A 19502-nucleotide genomic window follows, 5' to 3' on the forward strand; every position below is an offset into this window, starting at 1 on the left:
CCGCGAGCTCGCCGATATCGAGCAGGTCACTTAGAATTATTTTTTTCATGAAATGAACTACTTAGAAATCATGCCTTTTATTTTTTAGAATTAAATTTTCTATGAAATGAAAAACTTAGAAAATAGTTAGAAAATTATAGAAAATCCGTACTAGTTGAACTTGCGGACCGTGTTCAGCTCGGCCAACATGTTCTCTGCCGAGCGGTAACGGACGTCAAGGAGGAACTTTGATGCTACGAGGGAGAGCGGCAACGGTCGTGGAAGACCGTGTTCCCTTTCTCGTAGAATCAGAGCTCTTCCTTGGCCAAGTACGGTGCCGTCCGGTGGAGAAATGCTGGCCGAGATGATCACGTAAGCAAGATCAACTAATACGCATGGTTATTTATTGAAATATGTGAAATTCGTACTAGTTTTGTTTAAATATATTATTTTAGAAAATATGAAATTTATACTAGTTTGCAAAAATAAGTATAGAAAGTAGATGACAATTGGTACCAGATCATCGGCCTCTCGTTCGGTTGCGAAACGACTGAGGCCAGAACTCCCTCTCATTATCTATGGCAAGTGTAAGCAGAAGATTGTGATGGAGTACCGAGTCAAGAGACAGGGACCCAACAAGGATCGTGTTTTCTACAAGTGCCCGGATCGCAATGTGAGTTTCTTACGCATTTTATCTTTATGGCTAATTGACCTGCTTTTCTTGAATATTTTTGACTAAATATTTTTTGGCTTTAATTACAGTGGGAGGGCAATGGATGCGATGATTGGTACTGGGAGGAAGATTATGCTACATACGTGTAGAATTTGGGTGCGCTTGAGGTAGCGGCTGCTGCTGATGAGGCAGTGAGCCAGCAGGAGAAGCTTATTGATATTCAACAGAAGAATGATTTGTCTGTTTTAGTTACGTACGATCACGAAATAATTATGTTACTGAAGTGCATTGTAGTTTTAGTTTGTTTAGTGATAGTTGGGATTGCTTACGTTGTAGCCAGACTTAGTTAATTAATCAACCGTGTGTGTGTCATTTATGTTGTGTAATAAAATACTAAATTATGTTCAAGGTTTTCATAATTTGTCATGTAATACAGATTATGTCACGCCATTGGATGTACAATGCCGATCGCCGCTCCCAAGACTTTATTGAGGGCTTGCACTATTTCTTAGGTGTGGCCGAGGCAAATAAGCGGGATGGTTTCATGTGCTGTCCATGTGCCCTATGTAAGAATTTAAAGGAATATTCAAGCTCAATGAGTCTTCATTCACATTTGCTTAAGTCAGGTTTCATGTCAAACTATATATGTTGGACTAAGCATGGAGAAAGCGGGGTCATGATGGAAGAAGGTGAAGGAGAAGATTTAGACATTGATGACATTATTGCTCAGTATGGTGCCTTTGATGATACTACAATGGAGGGAGATGAAGAGGTAGCGGTAGAAGATGATCTCGGTGATGCTCTTGGCGATGCCATTCGTGACGCACAACAAGAATGGGAAAGTGAAAAAGAGAAAGTTAAGTTCGAGCGCATGCTTGAGGATCATAGGAAGTTGCTATACCCGACGGCCGAAGAGGGGCAAAAAAAGCTGGGTACAACACTGGAATTGCTACAGTGGAAGGCAAAGAATGGTATATCCGACAAGGCATTTGGGAATTTATTGAACCTTATAAAGAAGATGCTTCCGAAGCCAAATAAATTGCCCACCACTATGTACGAAGCAAAAAAGGTTGTCTGCCCATTGGGATTAAAAATCCAGAAGATACATGTATGTCCTAATGACTGCATCCTCTACCATGGCAATGAATACGAGAATTTGAATGAATGTCCGGTATGTAAAGCATTGCGGTATAAGATCAGGCGCGATGATCCTGGTGACGTCGAGGGTGAACAACGTCCTAGAAAGAAAATCCCTGCCAAGGTTATGTGGTATGCTCCTATAATACCACGCTTAAAACGTTTGTTCAGAAATAAAGACCATGCAAAGTTGTTGCGGTGGTATAAAGAAGACCGTAAGGTAGACAATATGCTAAGACACCCAGCTGATGGGTCCCAGTGGAGAGCGATAGACAGGGAATTTCTAGAGTTTGCAAATGAGGCTAGAAACTTAAGGTTCGCCTTAAGTACAGATGGTATGAATCCTTTTGGAGAGCAGAGCACTAGTCATAGCACTTGGCCAGTTACTCTATGTATCTACAACCTTCTTCCATGGTTATGCATGAAGCGGAAGTTCATTATGATGCCGATCCTCATCCAAGGTCCGAGGCAACCTGGCAACGATATTGATGTCTATCTAAAGCCATTAGTTGAAGAACTTCTAGTTTTATGGAACAAACCAGGTGTACGTGTCTGGGATGAGTACAAACAAGAACACTTTGACCTATGAGCAATGTTGTTCGTAACAATCAATGATTGGCCTGCTTTAAGTAATCTTTCAGGTCAGACAAACAAAGGATATAATGCATGCACACATTATTTTGATGACCTTGACAGTATATATTTGAAAAGATGACGAAAGGTCGTATACCTTGGCCATCGTCGATTCCTTTCGTTGAATCACTAAGTAAGAAAGAAAGGGAAGCATTTTAAAGGTAAGCCAGACCATCGGAAGAAGCCTCATAACCGAACCGGGGAAGATGTACTCGCAATGGTCAAGGATGTGAAAGTAGTATTTGGAAAGGGACAAGGCAGTGAATCTGTTCCTAAAGATGCTAAGAGACACGCACCCATGTGAAAGAAGAAGTCCATCTTTTGGGAGCTACCCTATTGGCAAGTCCTAGAGGTCCGTAACGCAATCGACATGATGCACCTAATAAAGAATCTTTGTGTGAACCTGTTAGGATTCATAGGTGTGTACGGGAAGCCAAAGGATTTACTTGAAGCACGCTAGGACTTGCAGGGCATGAAAGAACGAGACAACCTTCATCTAGAGAAGACAGATGATGGACATCATTACTTAAGTCCTGCTAGCTATGCGCTTAGCAAAGAAGAGAGGGATAGCATATTCGAATGTCTAAGCAGCATCAAGGTCCTATCGGGATTCTCCTCCAATATAAAGGGTATAATAAATGTGCCAGATAAGAAATTCCTAAACTTAAAGTCCCATAACTGCCACGTGCTTATGACGCAATTACTTCCAGTTGCTTTAAGAGGAATTCTACCTCCACATGTACGTCTAGCCACCGTGAAGCTATGTGCATTCCTCAATGCAATTTCTCAGAAGGCAATCAATCCAGTGAAACTAGCTACTCTACAGAATGATGTGGTTCAATATCTTATCAGCTTTGAGTTGGTGTTCCCTCCATCCTTCTTTAATATCATGACACACATCCTAGTTCATTTGGTAAAGAAGATTAGTATTCTTGGACCTGTGTTCTTACATAACATGTTCCCCTTCGAGAGGTTTATGGGAGTCTTGAAGAAATATGTGAAAGTCCGTTCTAAGCCTGAAGGAAGCATCACCTAGGGCTATGGAACAGAGGAGGTCATTGAGTTCTGTGTTGACTTTATTCCTAACCTTGCCCCGATTGGCATTCCCGAATCACGACACGAGGGGCGACTCAGTGGTAAAGGAACTTTAGGGAAGAAAACATATATCGGCATGGAAGACAATTATTTCAATAAAGCACACTACACAGTTCTTCAGAACTCGTCATTGATGCATCCGTACATCGAGATACATAAGGAGTTCTTATGATCCAAATTTCCAGGGAAGACTGAAGCTTGGATTAGGCGTCAGCACATGGAAAGTTTCAGTGGTTGGTTGCGAAAAGAATGTCAAGGCGATGACAATATTGATGAGCAACTGTATTTGTTGGCTAGGCAGCCATCGTGGCATATCCTCACGTATCAAGGGTACGAGATAAATGGGAATACATTTTACACAGTTGCCCAAGATAAAAGGAGCACCAATCAAAATAGTGGTGTTCGCATAGATGGAACAGATCCAAATGGGAATAGACAAACATATTATGGCCACATAGAAGAGATATGGGAACTAGACTATGCACCTAATTTTAAAGTCCTTTTGTTCCGGTGCCAATGGGTGAAGCTGACCGGAGGAGGGGTAACAGTCGACAAAGAGTATGGAATGACAACAGTGGACCTCAACAATATTGGGTACAAAGAGGAACCATTCGTCCTTGCTGCCGATGTGAGTCAGGTGTTCTATGTGAAAGACATGTCTACAAAATCAAAGAGAGGAAAAAACGAAGACATCAACTCAATGATCAATGAGCCAAAGCGCCACATAATTCTTTCTAGGAAAATAAATATAGTGGGAATTGAAGACAAGTCAGACATGTCAGAAGATTACGAAAGAAATGTTCGAATTCCACCCTTCATAGTGAAGAAAGATCCAAGCATCATGTTAAATGATAAAGACACTCCATGGTTACGACAAGATCATAACCAAGGGTCATACGTCAAGAAGAAATTCACTGTTGTGCCCGCATGATACAACGATGCATGTTTAATATATTATGCTTTAGAGACAGATATTATGTAATATGTTATGACTTCACAATTGTAGATCTTGCTAAGATGATCAAACTTGGTATTCAAAGTTTTTTCATCTGAGGTCATTTAGTGTCTCATTTGAGCAAGTTTGACCAAGTCAAATTTGGTCAAATAAAAAATAATACTTTGACTCTAGTATTATGAACTCTAAATGACTTCAAACTGAAAAGTTTTGAATACCAAGTTTTTAAACTCAAAAAGATCTACAATTGTTGTTTTGGTCAACTTTCCATTTGAGAAAGTTTGGATGGTTCAAATTTGTGATTTTTAAATTTTGACGCCTACAAACTAGTTTTCGGAACCCTAGATTGTCTCAAATTGAAAAGTTTTGAATACCGAGTTTGTTAAGCTCATCAATATATACAATCCTTATATAGGTCATTTTTTCATTTGAGAAAGCTTGAACAAAATATAGTTCAAATTTCACAAGTGTGTGACATAGTTTTAGAAAGTATATATGAGATTCAAGAAGTTGTGACTAGTGTTTGATAAAAATTTCTCAAATGGGAAAATGAGCTATGTAACAATTGTAGATCTTGCTGAGATGATCAAACTTGGTATTCAGAGTTTTTTCATCTGAGGTCATTTAGTGTCTCATTTGAGCAAGTTTGACCAAGTCAAATTTGGTCAAATAAAAAAACAACACTTTGACTCTAGTATTATGAACTCTAAATGACTTCAAACTGAAAAGTTTTGAATACCAAGTTTGTTAAAATCAAAAAGATCTACAATTGTTGTTTTGGTCAACTTTCCATTTGAGAAAGTTTGGACGGTTCAAATTTGTGATTTTTAAATTTTGACGCCTACAAACTAGTTTTTGGAACCCTAGATTGTCTCAAATTGAAAAGTTTTGAATACCGAGTTTGTTAAGCTCATCAATATATACAATCCTTATATAGGCCATTTCTTCATTTGAGAAAGCTTGAATAAAATGTAGTTCAAATTTCACAAGTGTGTGACATAGTTTTAGAAAGTATATATGAGATTCAAGAAGTTGTGACTAGTGTTTGAAAAAAATTTCTCAAATGGGAAAATAAGCTATGTAACAATTGTAGATCTTGCTGAGATGATCAAACTTGGTATTCAGAGTTTTTTCATCTGAGGTCATTTAGTGTCTCATTTGAGCAAGTTTGACCAAGTCAAATTTGGTCAAATAAAAAATAATACTTTGACTCTAGTATTATGAACTCTAAATGACTTCAAATTGAAAAGTTTTGAATACCAAGTTTCTTAAAATCAAAAAGATCTACAATTGTTGTTTTGGTCAACTTTCCATTTGAGAAAGTTTGGACAGTTCAAATTTGTGATTTTTAAATTTTGACGCCTACAAACTAGTTTTTGTAACCCTAGATTGTCTCAAATTGAAAAGTTTTGAATACCAAGTTTGTTAAGCTCATCAATATATACAATCCTTATATAGGCCATTTTTTCATTTGAGAAAGCTTGAATAAAATATAGTTCAAATTTCACAAGTGTGTGACATAGTTTTAGAAAGTATATATGAGATTCAAGAAGTTGTGAATAGTGTTTGATAAAAATTTCTCAAATGGGAAAATAAGCTATGTAACAATTGTAGATCTTGCTGAGATGATCAAACTTGGTATTCAAAGTTTTTTCATCTGAGGTCATTTAGTGTCTCATTTGAGCAAGTTTGACTAAGTCAAATTTGGTCAAATAAAAAATAATACTTTGACTCTAGTATTATGAACTCTAAATGACTTCAAACTAAAAAGTTTTGAATACCAAGTTTTTAAACTCAAAAAGATCAACAATTGTTGTCTTGGTCAACTTTCCATTTGAGAAAGTTTGGATGGTTCAAATTTGTGATTTTTAAATTTTAACGCCTACAAACTAGTTTTCGGAACCCTAGATTATCTCAAATTGAAAAGTTTTGAATACCGAGTTTGTTAAGCTCATCAATATATACAATCCTTATATAGGTCATTTTTTCATTTGAGAAAGCTTGAACAAAATATAGTTCAAATTTCACAAGTGTGTGCACATAGTTTTAGAAAGTATATATGAGATTCAAGAAGTTGTGACTAGTGTTTGATAAAAATTTCTCAAATAGGAAAATGAGCTATGTAACAATTGTAAATCTTGCTGAGATGATCAAACTTGGTATTCAGAGTTTTTTCATCTGAGGTCATTTAGTGTCTCATTTGAGCAAGTTTGACCAAGGCAAATTTGGTCAAATAAAAAAACAACACTTTGACTCTAGTATTATGAACTCTAAATGACTTCAAACTGAAAAGTTTTGAATACCAAGTTTGTTAAAATCAAAAAGATCTACAATTGTTGTTTTGGTCAACTTTCCATTTGAGAAAGTTTGGACGGTTCAAATTTATGATTTTTAAATTTTGACGCCTACAAACTAGTTTTTGGAACCCTAGATTGTCTCAAATTGAAAAGTTTTGAATACCAAGTTTGTTAAGCTGATCAATATATACAATCCTTATATAGGCCATTTTTTTATTTGAGAAAGCTTGAATAAAATGTAGTTCAAATTTCACAAGTGTGTGACATAGTTTTAGAAAGTATATATGAGATTCAAGAAGTTGTGACTAGTGTTTGATAAAAATTTCTCAAATGGGAAAATAAGCTATGTAACAATTGTAGATCTTGCTGAGATGATCAAACTTGGTATTCAGAGTTTTTTCATCTGAGGTGATTTATTGTCTCATTTGAGCAAGTTTGACCAAGTCAAATTTGGTCAAATAAAAAACAATACTTTGACTCTAGTATTATGAACTCTAAATGACTTCAAATTGAAAAGTTTTTAATACCAAGTTTGTTAAAATCAAAAAGATCTACAATTATTGTTTTGGTCAACTTTCCATTTGAGAAAGTTTAGATGGTTCAAATTTGTGATTTTTAAATTTTGACGCCTACAAACTAGTTTTTGGAACCCTAGATTGTCTCAAATTGAAAAGTTTTGAATACCGAGTTTGTTAAGCTCATAAATATATACAATCCTTATATAGGCCATTTTTTCATTTGAGAAAGCTTGAATAAAATGTAGTTCAAATTTCACAAGTTTGTGACATAGTTTTAGAAAGTATATATGAGATTCAAGAAGTTGTGACTAGTGTTTGATAAAAATTTCTCAAATGGGAAAATAAGCTATGTAACAATTGTAGATCTTGCTGAGATGATCAAACTTGGTATTCAAAGTTTTTTCATCTGAGGTCATTTAGCGTCTCATTTGAGCAAGTTTGACCAAGTCAAATTTGGTCAAATAAAAAACAATACTTTGACTCTAGTATTATGAACTCTAAATGACTTCAAACTGAAAAGTTTTGAATACCAAGTTTTTAAACTCAAAAAGATCTACAATTGTTGTTTTGGTCAACTTTCCATTTGAGAAAGTTTGGATGGTTCAAATTTGTGATTTTTAAATTTTGACGCCTACAAACTAGTTTTCGGAACCCTAGATTATCTCAAATTGAAAAGTTTTGATTACTGAGTTTGTTAAGCTCATCAATATATACAATCCTTATATAGGTTATTTTTTCATTTGAGAAAGCTTGAACAAAATATAGTTCAAATTTCACAAGTGTGTGACATAGTTTTAGAAAGTATATATGAGATTCAAGAAGTTGTTACTAGTGTTTGATAAAAATTTCTCAAATGGGAAAATGAGCTATGTAATAATTGTAGATCTTGCTGAGATGATCAAACTTGGTATTCAGAGTTTTTTCATCTGAGGTCATTTAGTGTCTCATTTGAGCAAGTTTGACCAAGTCAAATTTGGTCAAATAAAAAAACAACACTTTGACTCTAGTATTATGAACTCTAAATGACTTCAAACTGAAAAGTTTTGAATACCAAGTTTGTTAAACTAAAAAAGATCTACAATTGTTGTTTTGGTCAACTTTCCATTTGAGAAAGTTTGGATGGTTCAAATTTGTGATTTTTAAATTTTAACGCCTACAAACTAGTTTTTGGAACCCTAGATTGTCTCAAATTGAAAAGTTTTGAATACTGAGTTTGTTAAGCTCATCAATATATACAATCCTTATATAGGCCATTTTTTCATTTGAGAAAGCTTTAATAAAATGTAGTTCAAATTTCACAAGTGTGTGACATAGTTTTAGAAAGTATATATGAGATTCAAGAAGTTGTGACTAGTGTTTGATAAAAATTTCTCAAATGGGAAAATAAGCTATGTAACAATTGTAGATCTTACTGAGATGATCAAACTTGGTATTCAGAGTTTTTTCATCTGAGGTCATTTAGTGTCTCATTTGAGCAAGTTTGACCAAGTCAAATTTGGTCAAATAAAAAAACAACACTTTGACTCTAGTATTATGAAGTCTAAATTACTTCAAATTGAAAAGTTTTGAATACCAAGTTTGTTAAACTCAAAAAGATCTACAATTGTTGTTTTGGTCAACTTTCCATTTGAGAAACTTTGGATGGTTCAAATTTGTGATTTTTAAATTTCGACGCCTACAAACTAGTTTTCAGAACCCTAGATTGTCTCAAATTGAAAAGTTTTGAATACCGAGTTTGTTAAGCTTATTAATATATACAATACTTATATAGGCCATTTTTTCATTTGAGAAAGCTTGAATAAAATGTAGTTCAAATTTCACAAGTGTGTGACATAGTTTTAGAAAGTATATATAAGATTCAAGAAGTTGTGACTAGTGTTTGATAAAAATTTCTCAAATGGGAAAATGAGCCATATAACAATTGTAGATCTTGCTGAGATGATCAAACTTGGTATTCAGAGTTTTTTCATCTGAGGTCATTTATTGTCTCATTTGAGCAAGTTTGACCAAGTCAAATTTGGTCAAATAAAAAAACAACACTTTGACTCTAGTATTATGAACTCTAAATGACTTCAAATTGAAAAGTTTTGAATACCAAGTTTGTTAAACTAAAAAAGATCTACAATTGTTGTTTTGGTCAACTTTCCATTTGAGAAAGTTTGGATGGTTCAAATTTGTGATTTTTAAATTTTGACGCCTACAAACTAGTTTTCGGAACCCTAGATTGTCTCAAATTGAAAAGTTTTAAATACCGAGTTTGTTGAGCTCATCAATATATACAATCCTTATATAGGCCATTTTTTCATTTAAGAAAGCTTGAACAAAATGTAGTTCAAATTTCACAAGTGTGTGACATAGTTTTAGAAAGTATATATGAGATTCAAGAAGTTGTGACTAGTGTTTGATAAAAATTTCTCAAATAAGAAAATGAGCTATGTAACAATTGTAGATCTTGCTGAGATGATCAAACTTGGTATTCAGAGGTTTTTCATCTGAGGTCATTTAGTGTCTCATTTGAGCAAGTTTGACCAAGTCAAATTTGGTCAAATAAAAAAACAACACTTTGACTCTAGTATTATGAACTCTAAATGACTTCAAATTGAAAAGTTTTGAATACCAAGTTTGTTAAACTCAAAAAGATCTACAATTGTTGTTTCGGTCAACTTTCCATTTGAGAAAGTTTGGATGGTTCAAATTTGTGATTTTTAAATTTTGACGCCTACAAACTAGTTTTCGGAACCCTAGATTGTCTCAAATTAAAAAGTTTTGAATAACGAGTTTGTTAAGCTCATCAATATATACAATCCTTATATAGGCTATTTTTTCATTTGAGAAAGTTGTAGAATAAAAAATACTACATTTTCTCTATTTTTATAGGTTCAACAAAAAAATCCTGTCAATTTTGGTCAAAAACCGAGAAAAAATTGAAACATTGACGTTACAATAATGTGATAATAAATTTCCTATCGAATAATATTAGTTTTATTAATTTTAAGTTAGAAATATATTTTTGCATTAATAAAATACTTAGTATTAGTAACATTTATATTCTATATTCATAAAAGAAATTAAAAACTTTAGGTTACAAAATTTTTCTATTTACAATAAATAATTAGTTAATCAATAGTATTTTTTAAAATAAATATTGCAAAGTATTGAAGTTGCTATGAAATTAATTGATTAACCTAGTATTAAACAAAATTAAAATCCCAGGCCTTTCCAATTACGCTGGCGGGTTGGCTATTTTTTCAGGGCTTCAGTCCCGGCCCAGACCAAGAACCGGGACTAAAGGGTGGGCGGCAATTTTGGTGCCCGCCAAAAAAATACCTTTAGTCCTGGCTGGTAACACCAGCCGGGACTAAAGGACATTTAGTCTCGGCTGGTAACACCAGTCGGGACTAAATGGTTAGACCTTTAGTCCCGGTTGGTATTACCAGTCGGGACTAAATGTCCTTTAGTCCCGGCTGGTGTTACCAGCCGGGACTAAAGGGTCGCGGGCTATATATATCGAACGTCTGTTCTGTTCATCTTCGATCTCGCCTCCGTCGCTTAGCCCCGCCTGGCCGCGCCATCCGCCGTCATCGAGCTCGTCTCTGCCGCGCCGCCGTCGTCGTCTACCCCCGCCCGGCCGTGCCATTCTCCAGGCCCGCATCGCCGCATCCCGTCTCCGCCGCCGCACCCGACCCCACCCTCCATCGCCGACGCTTCCCGCGCGCCCACGCCGTACGGCCTCCGTCGAACTCGATCTTGATCTGCTGCTCTCGATCGGCCATGTTTTTTAGATTTTTTTATAAAGTCTCGGCTGTATGTTAGATTAAAATGTATTAAATTTTAATTAGTAGTTTATTGTTAGTTTTTTAGTTATTTTTAGATAGTTTTTGATATATTAGATTTAAATGTATTAAAATTTAATTAGTATTTTATTTAGATAGTTTTTTAGATAGTTTTTTATTATAGTTTTTGATATATGTTAGATTAAAATGTATTATCTATTACTAGTTTATCTAATTTCATGTTAGATTTATTTAATTAGATTTAGTAATTATATATTCTATCTCTCTCTATATATTATATCTAGAGAGAGATTCTATATGTATACATATGTACTTAATTATTTCTATATGTATATATACATGTACTTATTTTCATGTGTTGAGAGAGAGAGAGAGAAAATTGTATCTAGAGAGACATTCTTTGTGTATCACATGCATATCTAGAGATATAGACATATGCACTTATTTCTATGTGTTGAGAGAGAGAGAAAATATATTGTATCATTCTATGTGTATATATATATATGTACTTATTTCCATGTTGATGAAATATTATGTGTTATTATATTTAATTGGATTTAGTAATTCTATATGTGTTATCACATGTACTTATGTTATGTACCATAGTAATTCTATCTATGTGTTATCTTGAAGATACAAATGGCTGCTCCGAATGATAACTTGAGTGATGACATAATGGCGGATATTATCAACGTCGGCACCAATGTGGATGTAGATGACATGAGTCAGTACTTTGCTGATTATGAGGATATCCTGAATATGCCGGTGGTTGAAGATCAACAAATTGTCGCGCAAGAAAATACTGGCGAGGTATATTCGATTATCTATCATCTCTTATAGATGCATGCGTACGTATATTTGTTGTTAATCGTTGTGTTTCTACTCATGTAGCCGGTCTCTGAATCTACATCAACCACCGACAAAAGTAGGAAAGTTCGAGGACCAAAAAAGCCATTAGAGGGCCATTTCATAATATCAGAATTCGACACCGACACTGGCAAACCATTGGGACCACATGCTCAGACATATGTCAATCAATGTGGGTTCGTTGTAAGGGATAGGATCCCAGTTAGTGCTCGTGAATGGAAGCAGAAGATATTCGCTCCTAATGTTAGTTTTATATCTGATCATGACAAGAACCTAGCTTGGAGAGATATCACTCAACATTTCACATTACAAGCAGATGATGCTTTGAAGGAGCTAGTGAGGGATTGGACAATGAAGAAGATGGCAACATTGTTCCAGAGTTGGAAGAAGACATTGTATAAAAAGTTTATCTTGAAGAATGCTACGCCAAATTTCAATGCTAAGGCGTTTGTCAAGTTGGAGTCCCATTGGGATGCCTTCGTAGAATACAAGACATCCCAAGATAGTGAGGAACGTGTGATGAGGAATCAGCAGAATGCCCGACAGAAGCAATACCATCATCGTATGGGATCAGATGGTTATAAGAGTGCTATTCCCAAGTGGCAGAACCTAGAAGCAGAGATTACTGCCAAGGAAATCATACCTGAAACAATAGAGAAGAACTGGCCTCAACGCGCGAAGAATTGGTTCTACGCTCATGGAGGAAGCCTAGACCTAGACACTAGCAAGCTAATTTTCGACCAAAAAATTGAGAGAGCAACACAGAGACTAGCTCGTGCTAGGGAAGAAGCTGATAGTGGTGTTTTCAAGCCCAACAGAGAGAAGGATGAATTGACATATGCCCTAGAGAATCCCGAACATGGTGGTCGAACAAGAGGCTATGGGGCGGTTCTGTGGCTACACGCATTCCCAGCAGACAAGGATACCTACAGAAGTCACCAAAGAAAGAAGGATGAGGAGGTAGAACGAATCCATGCATTGGAGCAATTTGTTGATGAGTCACGATAAGCATTGCTTGAATCATGTGAACGAGAAAAATCTCTTGAGACAAGAATGCAGGAGGAGATCAAGAGGCAAGTGCAGCTAGCAATGAGTCAAATGCAATCGCAATCAACGCCGGGAGTCACCATTAGCCCCGTTGGTTAGATGAAAAGCAGTTGTGCTTCTACGGAGCTGCCAGTTATTCAAGACGACGCTGGGTTGCGCTTCCCTGTTGATGACATTACCGAGCCTCTAACAACATGTGAGCTGTACATTCCAGATGGTAATAATGCATTAATCATGGTGGCTGTCGGGGTTGTATCTCCAATAGACTGAACGAAGACACCAAGATCCATGGATCAGTTATTCAACCTAGATATGCTAGCGTCTCGGTCGATAGAGTGCTCAAAGGTTACATCAATGTTCCTCTTGACATTGAAGGCGGTGATAGGGAGAAGACACTAGGAGAAGCAGAAAAGACATTTATTCAATGGCGCAAATGCTTCATCATCATTCCTAGGGCGCCACCGCTTCCCCTACCTCACCCTAGGTATGAATGAAAGTGAATGAAATATTATTTTCCATTAATTTTCTATTGGCTTAAAAAATAATTGACACACAACTTGTTTTTGTAGCAGGGTCTCCCTCCAGCCTAGCCTAATCATTCATTCCCCATCTCATCACAGCGTCACGGGGGGCGAGACGACTTCATCCCCACGGCGATCGCCAACTCCTACACCGGCCCAATCGCCTCCACAACGATCTCCAACTCCTACACCGGCCCTACCACCTCCAAAACGATCTCCAATGCCTCCACGTCGGTCTCCACCAACACCGGCCACATCGCCTCCACGCCGGTCTCCAACACCGCCCCCACCCCCTCCACAGCGACGCACTACAAAGACGTCTAAGGTCCCGGCGGCAAAGAAGACCCCGAGAAAAAGAGTTATTTCTCAAGAAATACTTTCTGAAAAGACTGATGAGCAAATAGCAGCTGAAGAAGACAAAAAAGTGAAAGATTTTTTTATAGATACCAAAAAGAAGAGTCAAGCGAAGCTTAAGGAGAAGCCGTACTTTTACCTACCACGAGAGGTGCTGAGGCAGAAGGTCGATGCTCACAAGAAAAAGATGATTGAACTTCGTAAGCCTTCGCCACTATCAGACTATGACCGCTCCCTCGTGAAGTCACATGATGCAGATAAGAAAAGGAAGGGAGCATCAGGGAAGGATGTCCCACAGCTCGGACAACAGAAGCAACCAATATAAAATCTTGTTGTTGCTAATCAATATGGTTCCAACATAGAAGTCTATCTACCAGACAACTCTGGAGAAGTGTCGGTTCAAGCCCTTAATGTTTTTTTTCAAGATACTGGTTTAACCTTGGATCAATTGACGGGCAAAGCTCCAATCCAGAACCTGGAAGTTGATACCTGGAAGACTTATAAATATGGCAAAAGTCTGTACAACCCTGCGGCTCTGAATGAATTGGGTACGCAAATGTACTTGCTCAACAAGTGGTACATGCAAGCGTGTGGCAGGGGTGAGCAGTGGATCTTTGTCAGATTTAGAGACCATCATTACTTCCGTGGCGATGACATCTTACATATTAGTTTCGAAGAATTGCATCAACTATACCACATGGACGCTCTGAACAAATCAATCATTAGCTCCTTTTGTTTGTAAGTGATTCTTACTTTTATTTAATAAACTCACTTCCATGCGTACGTGTATATAATTATCCTCACATGTAACTTATATTTATATACAGATTCTAGATGTCAGAGCTCCAAAGAATACAAGACACCAGTGTTGGCTTCATTGATCCTTATATCGTATTCAAAACCGGTATTATTGTCAAGGAGCGATGGGTATCTGAAGCACAGGAGAATATCATGATGTTCTTCGTGGAGCAGCACGACAAGACAACAATACTTTTCCCATACAACTTTGAGTAAGTGTTAATAATAATGTAGTCTACACATTTTATGTAATATCAATACAACTTATATGCATGTACGTGTGTGTATAAACCAATGCAGTTTTCACTGGATACTCATTGTCATTGAGTTAAACTCAAGTCGGTTACTAATCTTTGACTCGATGAGAAAAGAACGGGCACTATACCAAGATATGATAGACATTATCCAGGGGTAATTTCGATCTCTCGCGCACAACTATTATTGAATAGACTTTGCCATAATTTATTAACGATCGTACATTATTGGTCGCACAGGGTTTGGAAAGAGTTTATTCGGCAACATCGTAAGGATTGTAAGGCATCACTTAATGTAGTTGAAATACCAGTAAGTTGTACTATATACACTTCCCCACGTGTTTAATTACTATATCGTACTTCAATTTACGTGTGAGATGATGAGAATAATCTTCTTCTCGTACAGTGGTGTTTGCGGCAGGAACCAGGTAATAACTTGTGTGGATACTACGTTTGTGAATTTATCACTGCGCACATAAGAAGAACTTCTGAAGATGTCCTCAGAGTACGTATATATCAATTTTTATTTATTTTATATGAATATATATACATATATGTGTATTAATACTTTTTCTTTTATTTCAAATGCAAGACTGAATGATTGAAACGAAGGGTCATGCAAAAAGACCATCTGAAAGCAGTTCAAGAGTCAATAGCAGGATATCTTCTAGAAAAAGTGCTAAATCCCAACGGCGAGTTCTACTTTGATCCTAAGGAATAAATGATGTAAATTAAATGTTTATTGATATCGTTATTTTCGAGAACAAGATTATGAAAGTGTTGTATATATACATATATATATCTATAATATATATAGTTTCATACTTTATTCGAATATAATAATGCTCAAGATGAGAATTAGATGTAATTATACGTATGCGTGTATTTATATTAGCAGCGTAGAATACGTACATAAAAATATATTATATATTAAACAAATACGTGTAACTGAACTGAAAACAAATTAAACAAAAAAAAATGAAAAAGAAAAGGAACCTTTAGTCCTGGTTGGGGTTACCAACCGGGACTAAAGGGTGAACCGTTAGTCCCGGTTGGTGTTACCAACCGGGACTAAAGGGTGCGCCAGGTTTGCTCGGCTGGAGGGCCTTTAGTCCCGATTGATGTTACCAACCGGGACTAAAGGTCCCTCTTTAGTCCCGGCTCAATGACCCGGGACTAAAGGTTCCACCTTTAGTCCCGGAATCGTTGTCCCGGCGCGGTAGCCGGGACTAAAGGTTGTTACCGCCCGGGACAACAAGTCCATTCTGTAGTAGTGTATGGATTTTGGACAATCTAAAAGCCGCAATCCATAAGTACAACCAAATGAACACCACCAAATTTTCAGAATGATGCATTGAGCACGTAAACATAGGCCCATCTTAGCACAAAAATACTGCCATTTTAAACTTGAAGGAATAATTATTAAAGTGCTTGCTCCCTATTTTGTTAGTGATATGGATATATGATCAAAATGACCATTATTTAAAATTAACCACACAGTGCTCATTAATCTATCTGGCCAAGAAACAATAATCATATTGCGCATGTATATACATCGAGTGTGGTGGTATTTAGGGCTTGTTTGGTCAATCGGTGGCCTCTCCTCTTCCGATCGCAAGCATACGCCTAGCATCACTGCCTGACCCAAGCGTGTTCCTCAGGGTGAGAAACAAACAACTCTTCAGAGTGTGAATGGAAGTAAAATATTTAAAGAGAGCCACTTTCTGTGGTTTATGAGGGTCTTTCCAAAGCTAGGGCTATTATATATGTGCATCCTCCATTTCCTCTCTTCCTTTAACTTTTCTAGTTGAGCCATACACATCAAAAGTGACCAAAGATTTGATGGAGATAGATCATGTGGTAGTTTGTGCATTACACAAGCAGATCAGGTAGCGTACAAGAGTTTGAGTCAATAATGTCACGATATATATGTTCTTTTATGAACAAGGGAGTTAATGTTAAGATACTGACACATAATAATAATATTAAGAAAAGCTTATTAAGTGCGTGTGCACTAGCTCAAGTAGTTATGAAACTAATTTCCATGGAAATTCTTTAGGTTCGCAATTACGTACGGTACGCGTCATGCTAACGGTTCTTGACTAGAGTAATGTATACCTATAAATTTTCACAAGTTTTGGCAGGTTTTGCATGCATGTAGATTTAGAGGACAATAAGCAGTAGATATATATTATTAGTGGCACATAATACATGCTGTTGCTGTGTATAGTTATTTTTATATATGGTTACTAAAACCTATAAACAATAATAGAGTTCATTTTCTCAGTAGGATTTACAGCTTTTCAGATATAATTGTATATATCGAAATAAAAACAATGTATAACGACATGCCTAACTGTACGTATATATGGACAGTTAATTCAGCAAGTGGCTAACTAGAGGATATACATATATGGGAGGAGTATTTGGTAATATAAGGCTTATAATAAAAAACAAGATGCAGAGAATAATGAAGACTTTCTGACCCCCTTATTCAAAATCTTATTTGAGGCATATATAGTTACATGTCACATTCTTGTTGGGTTTACATTAGCCGTATGTATGCCTTTGATGTGCAGGTAACAAAAGCTACAAGGAAAAGAACAAAGGCGAAAAACCTAATACACCCACTAGCAGTCCTTCTCGCTACCAAATACACGGTTTTTGGCACCGACGACACAAATCAAACTCACGCGAATTAATAATTCAAAACAACTTTGCCTTTACCAAACGTACCCTGTTTTTTAGTTGCAACAAGACCATCACCATTTCTAGAACCCACATGCACGCATGCAGCTTCGCGGCCTCTACCAGCTACGAGAGCCTACGACTGATCATGCATGCATGCGTATGCTAGAGCTTCATCTTCACAGCGGGTGATGAACAATGCAGCCGTCGGCGCCGCAGTGCACCGGCGGGCGGTGCTCGAAGGCGATGCACTCCTCGTGCGTGCGCTGGTGGGGCCACTCGGGGATGCAGTTCATCCGGTCGTCGCGCACGGGAATGTGAAGGCATGACACCGGCTCGCCGCAGAAGTAGTTGCCGGCGACGGTGAGGTTCTTGAGCTTCGGCAGCAGGCAGATGCTCTCTGGCACCACGCCGGACAGCTGGTTGTACCCCACGTTGAGCACCTCCAGGCTCTCCATGTCCCCGACGCTCTCCGGCAGCTCCCCGGCGAGCTCGTTGCGGCTGAGGTCCAGCACCCTGAGCTTCTTGAGCTTGCCGATCTCCGGCGGGATGCAGGAGCTGATGCTGGTGTTGAGGAGGATGAGCTCCACCAGCGTGTCGGCCATGTCGCCGATGCTCGGCGGCAGGCAGCCGTCGAGCTCGGTGTTGGCGAGCACGATGACCGACGCCGTGGAGTTGGTCAGGCTCTGCGACGACAGGGTCACGTTGAAGCGGTTGCTGTTGGCGAAGAGGGCGTCCAGGCTGAGCTGCCGCCCGAACACGGCGTCGGGCAGCTGCCCGTCGAATTTGTTGAAGCGCAGGTCCAGGTACTTGAGCGACGGCAGCGAGGTGAGGAACGACGGGAACCCGCCGGAGAAGAGGTTGTTGCTGATGTCCAGCTCGTAGAGGAGGCGCATGTGCTGCATGGACGGCGGCAGCGTGCCGTGGAAGCGGTTGGAGTTGAGGTGGATGAGCGCGACGTCGGCGAGGAGACCGATGTGGTCCGGGAGGAACCCGGCGATGCGGCCGTGGTTGAGGTCGATGCCGGCGACGGTGAGGATGTGCGGGTCGTCCTGCGCCGCCGTGCAGAAGACGCCGGTGTAGTTGCACACGAAGGGCCCGCACCAGTCGGCGGTCAGGTTCTTGGGGTCCTCGAGGATGGCGTGCTTCCACGCCTGCAGCGCGATGTACGCCGCGTCGAGCCGGTCGTTGAACGGCGAGAGGTGAAGCGTCGCCGCCGGAGGCGCCGCCGTTGGAGATGGGGAGGGAGCCGGGAGTGGTTGGGAGATACATGGAAGGAGGAGGCAGAGGAGGAGGGCGTGTCGGAGAGCTCTCTTCTTAGTCTTGATTGTTGGCCCTGACAGAGGTGCCATTTTGATAGGAATGAATTTGGTGTTTGATTTGGAGAGGCAGATAAGAGAATGTGTGAAGTACTGTGGTGTCTTGGAGTTTTCATGTGTGTTTGTACATATATATATTGGATTGTGGTGGAGAGTTGGAGGGAGCTAACGAGCTAGAGAAGTTTATGCTTGGTCATGGATGTTGACATATAATCATGCATGCTCTTCTTTTTTTTGTTGACTCGGTTAAGGTTTCTGAGTAGGTGATGATGTGGTAAAGTTGGGCAGTTACTGCTTCTTGTTGCCACTTACACTAGAGAGACTAGCTCCTTATATATGTATCTGGCTACTCTCCCTTTGATTCCAAATATGGGTAATTTTTATATTTAATATATGCAGTAGGATCAAGCAAGTAGATCAAATGGTCTTGCTACCCTTCGTTTATATCTCATTTTGAAAAGATGACTCATTCATTTGTGGCATTAGTACAATCTGTAAGGTAGGATACAGATTAAAGAAGAAATAAAAAAGGTAAAAATTGCATAGAAATCATATCGGCGTAATTTTATATCT

At 38.3% G+C, this 19502-nt stretch overlaps 1 protein-coding gene across 1 annotated transcript; it reads right to left on the reverse strand.

Annotated features, from left to right (window-relative positions):
- Positions 1-17412: 17412 nt before the first annotated feature.
- On the reverse strand, positions 17413-19038 carry LOC136538302 (leucine-rich repeat extensin-like protein 6). The gene has a single exon (XM_066530289.1). The coding sequence runs from the start codon at positions 18960-18962 to the stop codon at positions 17790-17792; it is 1173 nt and encodes a 390-aa protein (XP_066386386.1). The 5' UTR covers positions 18963-19038; the 3' UTR covers positions 17413-17789.
- Between the last annotated feature and the right edge of the window lie 464 nt (positions 19039-19502).

Source organism: Miscanthus floridulus, chromosome 2 (genome assembly GCF_019320115.1).
Source record: "Miscanthus floridulus cultivar M001 chromosome 2, ASM1932011v1, whole genome shotgun sequence".
NCBI lineage: Eukaryota > Viridiplantae > Streptophyta > Magnoliopsida > Poales > Poaceae > Miscanthus > Miscanthus floridulus.